The sequence below is a fragment of the Lottia gigantea genome (genome assembly GCF_000327385.1).
Source record: "Lottia gigantea unplaced genomic scaffold LOTGIsca_48, whole genome shotgun sequence".
Taxonomy (NCBI): Eukaryota; Metazoa; Mollusca; class Gastropoda; family Lottiidae; genus Lottia; species Lottia gigantea.
The window spans coordinates 1,855,859-1,863,579 of record NW_008709663.1 but is presented as its reverse complement, the minus strand read 5'-3'; the positions used below and the strand labels follow the sequence as shown (position 1 = coordinate 1,863,579).

General features: G+C 32.1%; 1 protein-coding gene across 1 annotated transcript; it reads right to left on the bottom strand.

Annotated features, from left to right (window-relative positions):
• Window positions 1-3,743, bottom strand: LOTGIDRAFT_124953 (hypothetical protein; the record flags this gene model as incomplete). Its single annotated transcript, XM_009061463.1, has 8 exons — window positions 1-195; window positions 692-768; window positions 1,191-1,248; window positions 1,792-1,936; window positions 2,158-2,220; window positions 2,609-2,667; window positions 3,223-3,387; window positions 3,630-3,743. Coding segments are annotated over 8 exons (876 nt in total), but the record flags the coding sequence as incomplete, so codon positions are not given.
• Window positions 3,744-7,721: the final 3,978 nt, after the last annotated feature.

The following is a 7,721-nucleotide window of genomic DNA, read 5'->3' as shown; positions in this document are numbered from 1 at the left end:
TTATTCGTTGCTATGGTAAAGATATAAAGCCAGTAAGACTAAAAATAATGCCACGATAAATAACGGGGGCAGACTGATATAAAATATAAACACCGAAATCAACGTTGTCAACAACATGGCGGACGTTACTATAAATAACCTGGTGATGTTACTGCCGTATTTCATGACTAATGACATAATTAAACCATTTAGTGTCTGAAAATTATAAAAGAATATTTACATTAGCTATTATTTTAATGACACTATGTGTGGTGTTTATATCACAATAAACGCCCACTGCCTCATCACCAAAACATTAGGAGTAGTAATTTTAATCAATGACGTTGTTATTCATTGACATCATTGTATCAAATAGACGGTCTCCAATGTAAACAATCATATCGGAAGTTGCACACTCTGTAACGTAAAAATGGGCCCTACTTTAACTCGTACTAAATATTTTTCGATTTTTCTGATTTTCAATAGGGTTCATCCTTGGGTGACTGCAAACAACCATACCGAGTTTCATCAAAATCAGTCAATAATTGTGCCATCCAGAGTGTTTACAAGCAATTGTGGACAGATCTACAGACAGATATATGGGCGTATAAAAATTATGTGACTGGTAGACAGACTTCAAGTGTTGAAAGGGTTAATCTTACTGAGCCTAATGAATAAAATGAATGTTGAAAGGGTTACGAAAAGGTGTTACCTGTGATATCACTATCAACCAAGTATAAGATGTAAAACCATGGAGAAATCCTTTCTTATTTTCAACATCTTCAACACCTGAAACTGTGACAAGGGAGATAAGATACGATAAAGTCTTGTCTAGCCGAACCACTTTGCTATAACTTTTCATACAGTCCGAAATTGATCATAGATACCAGAAACAAGTTTTTACATGAGACAGGTAGGTCATCTGTTTGACCAATCATACTTTAGTTTCAGAAACGGAATTTTTTAGCCAAGCTATTCAGTTATAATGTTCACAGCTCACTATCAAAATTTAAGTCTTCAATCCATGTGTCTAGAATTATCCATGTTTGAATGTTAAAAGAAGATATGTCTCTGTCAAGTGTCTTTTGTCCGTCTCCCACTAACTAAGAAGTAAAACCTCTAGCTCCATGTTATAAATTATTAATATATCTTACCGATATCTAACTGTTGAGGTTTGGTGGAATCAAATGATGTCTGTATTAACCAAACACTTAAATTAAATACTATACCAATTATATACAATATTATATTCTGTATGTGTATCGAATACTGAAAATATCATTAAAACATGGTTATATCAATATCACCTGTTAATATTCATCTTATATTCTTTCTGTTAATTCTAAAAACTAATTAAACTTTACTACTCTAAATAGCACTTAATTAATATTTCTTATTTATGACCTGTGATTTTTTTAGTTATACAAATATTCTCATTATAACAAATAGGTGTTCTAAATGCTTTATCACACGATAGATCGTGATTACTGATATCATCAAACACTTAGTTTTATTGGAATTGCAGGAACCACAGACGTCTGATAAACATACAAAATTTGGAAAACATCTTTACAATCCCCTTTAATATTATTTCAATTTTGATACAGAATAGTTTTTAGGCACTTTTCTCACCTACATATCTACCTTATTGATTCATTTTCAATAAGTCAGCCTATGAAAATCTTAAGACCTTTAATACAATATGTATATCAAATTCTTTGTTAAAGTCAATATGTGAACATTATTTTATAAATTTTGAAGATCAGAAGTGAAATAAAAAATACTTGCTAAAAGTGAAAATAAGAGAATTACCTTAAAATTTTTCTTGAAAATAAATTCAGTATAAACTCCAGCCAGGCCAGATACAAAACAATAACTAGTCATTAATAATATTCCTGTTATACTTAAATAAAGATGAGACACTGTGTTGGATTCTTTCACTCGTGATCCACTTAAACTGAAAATATAATACAAGACTTATTACAAACATGACTTTAAATATCCATCAACAAACAAACATCATTATTCCATTGTCACAATCCAACTCAATATTCCACACCAATATAGGGTAATATACATCACAGAAATTATTAATCGAGGGCGGAATAGGAACTGAAAAGTAATTTGCGCCATATATAAGTGAACTATTATTATTATTATTATTATTAACTTATTTACCTGTCTATAACTCCAGCTAAAGTCAATAAAGCTAAGGAAAACCATTTAATCCTGGATAGATTCCTGTAGAAATAAATTCACATGTAATTCAATTTATTGTCTTTATCTAACATTGGGGAATCTTTCACTAAAACATCAGATATAATCAATTAACTTCACCATAGTACTTATTGTAGTGGAGCTCAAATTCTTTGGCCTAGAGAGCTTAAAGGGATTGTAAATAGGTTTCCTAAATTGTTTATGTGTGTTAGAGACACTGATAGCATCAATTTTCACCATTCCAATTTTCAATCAGATGTCTGTGGTTTCTGCAATTCCACTAAAACTAACGTGTTTGATGACATCATTAATTGTTATGGGCCTTATGTGATACAAGAATGTTTTATGTTCAGTGACCTCATCGAACACTTATTTTTAATAAAACTTATAGGTTGAAAATAGACAATCCTACCTTTTCATGATAAATCTATAGAGTACCGCTGTACTGGCTATCTTCATATTGCCTAACACCTGAAAAATATAATTCCTTTTTGTATAGTTTTTCTATCTCGACTGAAGGTTAAAATGATTTATACCGAAGTCTCGTAATTTCAACCAATCACAGTCTGTCATGCAGAATCCATGTGTGGGATAGCAAAACCCAAAGAATAGCGATATGAATTCCAATGATGATGAATACTTACTTGTAAAAGTGATTATAATTTGTTGGGAAAGTGGTGTGTGATTGGCTGTAATAAATAGCTTGTAGTGCCTAGCTATCCCCCTCTCCCCCTCCCCTTTCTCTCTGGCTATGTAAAAGAAAAACATCTGCTATCTTGACATTTTCCTTCAAAACTTTTTATGAAAAATAGAAGCCTCTTTCCCCATGCCTTTCCAATACAATTCAAGATGTCAGGTCTGAAGGCTGTTGATTTACCTCTTGATCTTAAAATCTATCTAGAAATATTTTTATAGTTTGAAACAACAAAGATATTTGTAAACTCACATGACAAGATTTTGTAGCAAAATAATATTTTCTGGTCAAAAATCAGACGTCTGCATCAGTACAAATAGAAAAATTCATACCTGATAAGTTGTGGGGTCCATTTCTTGTTGCATCAATACAGCTGTATTGTTGTTGATGGTATAGAGAAATGCAGGAACGATGAGGGCCACACAGAATGACCACGGAGGAAGTTGAACGCTTCTTTTTAATATTTCTGGGATCAGCATTATTAACGATATACATAGCTGAAACAGAAGACAAGACTGTCAGATACACTTGTTGTTGTTATGGCTCAGACAATGCTTTAAAAGGATTGTAAATAGGTTTTATTAATTTTTTATGTGTATTGGGGACACTAATAGCATCAATTTGACTATTCCAATTTTTAATCAGAAATCTGTGATTCCTACAATTCTACTACAACTAAGAGTAAGAAAACTGATGTATTAGGACATAGAACCACACATATAATTCGAATGCCACTTACTTTTGATATTTCTATGAGAAGAACGAGGGAAGATGATGAAAAAGGAAGCTGACCCTCAACTTGACACAGATGAACTAATGGTGAATACGAACTGTACAAACATACCCTAGAAAATCAATATTCAGCAGTGTTAGAAGTTAAGACCCTATGATATCCTAGAAACAGTGTTAGAAGTTAAGACTCTAGGATATCCTAGAAACAGTGTTACAAGATGAGACTCTAGGATATCCTAGAAACAGAGTTAGAAGTTAAGACCCTATGATATCCTAGAAACAGTGTTAGAAGTTAAGACCCTATGATATCCTAGAAACAGTGTTAGAAGTTAAGACCCTAGGATATCCTAGAAACAGTGTTAGAAGTTAAGACTCTAGGATATCTTAGCGTCAATTGTCCTGATAAACAGCTATTCTACTATTCCTCTCCATTCTCAAGTGCTTTTAATTCTTACTTACTCAATAATCAGCAGACAGATCCATAATATTTTCATCCTTCCACCATTTCTATTTTCTGTCAGTTTTTCTTCTATTTCTATTACATCATAATCAGGGTTGTTCTTCTAAAATCAGTCAAATATAGTCCAGATTACCAGGGTTCAATTTAGATTAAAAAATTATTACACCAAACTTCAGTTTTGGTTAATCCAGTTATTGTTCGCATCTCATAAAAATTCAATCACGATTCTAAATGTTTTTTGTTGTAAACTTCAGAATGATCTTGCCAATGACGTTAGTTCCTTAAGGTTATAGAAACCGTCAACAGTTGCCATATATTTCCAAAATTCTCACGAAAGATATAGAATTTGATTTGATTCAGAGATCTTCACGAATCATAGGAAATATTGCATCACAAAAGGAGGCATTTTGACACACAAACTGCAAGCAATACAGCTTGAAATAGAGTAGTAGAGATCATATCCAAATATGCAAGCTTCAACATTCCAATTTTTAATCAGACGTCAGTGGTTCCTGCAATTCCACTAAAACTAAGTGTCATTTACTTCTCTAACCACGAAGGTCCTTATTGTATGTGATACAAGCAAAATTCGCGATTAGTAATGTCATCAAACACTTAGTTTTAGTTGAATTGCAGGAACCACTGACGTCTGATTGAAAACTGAAATGTTGTAAATTGATGCTATCAGTATTTCCGATACACATACAAAATTTTCTTTTCTGATATTCGAGTCCATATTCACTTTTTAACTATCAATTATTTCAGTAAATTCACTATTGTCTGAGCAAGATAAAAGTTTCTTTTAATTATATTCATTATTTTTATGAGAATTGGAATAGCAGCCTCACAATAGTACTGATAGTATTTAATACATCAATGCGAAGACATTCTAAGACTAACAGTACTATTTTGAGGCTATTATTTCCATTCGCTTAAAAGATATAGCAAAAAAAGAAAAAACCTTTTGCTTTGCTCTGACTATAGGTTCCAACAGACTGAGTAGAAGCCTTAGTTTTTCAGTTGAATTCTTATTTATTATTATCACTCAGTTTAGCAAGTTACAAAAATTCTTAGTGTAAACAAACACAGGTAGTAAGTTAAAGGGACAGGTTAGCCATGTTTGGGGTTTGATTTGAGTCTTGAATATATGTAATGTATATGTTATCTTACAAAGATTATATCTGTAAATAGTCTTCAGAATTACTAGAAATGTACAAAAAACCACATAATTCCTTCAAAAATACTTCAAACTAGGAATTTCACTTTCTATTTCTATATATGTCTTTCTTTAAAAGACAGAATCTCATTTTATCGTTCAAACGTGAGCTGTAAACACTATTACTGAGACTAAAGTATGATTGGTCAAACGGATGACGAACATGTCTCTTTAAATAAAAAATCACTGTTAAAGATTAATAACTACTCAGGGGATCAGGCCCCAGGCCACAAAACATTTCTCAGCTTAGTTTTAACTATTGTGCCCCTTTGAAAATTGATGTGATAAATTTTATAGATTAGGGTTATTGAAAGTAACTGTTCAATATAAGGCGCGGTGTTGGTACAGGGTTAGATAACCATTGTGGAATAGATTAATATATTTCTTCCTTGATACAATCAGTTATACACCTGTAATAGCTGATTCAAATTGGAGTAAAATCTCAGCAAGTATTTAAAAGTTTTGTGGCCCCAGGGTAAGCTTATGTAGCTACTTCTATTGTTTTTTCAAGAAATTACTGAATGTTCATGGTATACTAGCCCTTCCTTCATTATTAACACAATTATTTGTTATTTATTTCATTATTTGTCAAGTTTCAAAATGTCATAGTTTGAAGAATATCACTTTTTTTTTTTCTATTTACACCCCCATGAAATAAAAAATGAGTCAATTAAACGATTATAACAGTTCTTATTATCTCTGACATTATATCAACATCACAAGGTTTCACATACAGATGAGATTAAACCAAACTCCATCATTTTGCAGAGAGGTTTAAAGGGACAATCATCATATTAACATTCAAACGCCGATAATTTTGGTCACAATTGGATTTTAAGGCTCAAATTTCGACAGTGAGCTGGGAACACTGTTAATGATTGGCTTAGCTAGAAAAAATTCCCATTTCTGAGACTAAAGTCAAAAATGAGATTAATGTGTGCCTTCTCTATTCTATTTTTCAGGATACATTCCTATTACATAAAAAAACAGTGTACAAATTTCTAACCCTGGGTCTGTCTGTAAAATATGATTCCAAATTTTCATGACTAGTAAAAATGATAAATTTCCACATTTAGGGGTTAGGTATTAGGTGACTCTCGAAAGCACTAGCACAGGCATCAGAATTTTTTTTACCTTGAAGAGAAATTCAGGTTTTGGTATAAGGGGGTGAAAGCCGACACCAGGCCGACTCTCAAAAGCACTGGCACTGCCATCATAAGTTTTCTTATCTTGAGGAGGATTCGAACCTACAGCACCTAATAACCTAGCAGACAACAATCCAACTTGCTACCGACTGAGATAAACCATTAATCTTCATTACTTTCCCTACTTACCATTTCACAATTGAGATTTTGGAATACTTCAGAGGGAAGCAGTAACTTTGTATTACTAAGTAGCCTACATATAGGTTAAATAGTGAATCTTATTAACTCTCTCACCTGTCTCATCTGTCTCATCTGTTGCCATTTAAAGATGGCGGTTGAAGGTTTCCCGTTTCTGCAACTGGGATCATGATGAAACTTGATCATGGATCTACTACCATTAAAGATTTCTTTCTATCAAATATCATCATAACATCTGTACCTCAATATTTATTACCTTGATTATAAAATAAAATAATGATTCACACTTTTATCTTTCATTACCAATCTTCGCAATGTAAAAGCCGTCTTCATTAGCCCACATGGTGCAGAAAAGTAGGACGTAAAACTCCATTCATTTCATTTCATTTCCACAATGTAAAGCTAATACGCACTTCATCTAATACCTTGACTGCAATAACCACTATTCTTGTATTTTAGAATGCAGTGATATGATTGAATTGTATGCCAATTGAGGGAAGTGTATCTATTTAAAATGTAAACTCACTGAACCTTATATTTCTATATTTCTTAGGACATTCTAAGACAAATGGCATACACCAAATAAATAATAACACTATTATGGATATACTACTCCTTTCTTTAATTTTTGCAACATTTCAATTCACATTTGAGGAAAAAATATTCAAATCAGATCTCAATGTAGTCAGAGGTGCTTTATTTTTATCCGAATTTCATGCTTATTAAGTCCACTGAGAATCAAGACAGTATAAAATGTAACAAAAAGTGTAAGAACAGAGTCTGAAGCAGAAGTCGTTACAGTTTTATGTCATATTTTGGACAGAATGCATTCTTTTATTTGTTTACTTTATTGCTTCGTTTCGGTTTAACATACTATTTTTGAGTTTATGAAAAATTAATCGACACGAAAGAAAAATTCAAATTTGAATATCCACTGAAAATAATATTCTAATTTGGTTGTTTTTAATCTTTATCTGTCCGTTTAGGAATTGATGCCTATTATATGAATTTTGCACCGCAAACATTCTTTTTTTCATACAAATTGGATTTCATGTTAGTTGCGTATTTTTATAGCTCTGC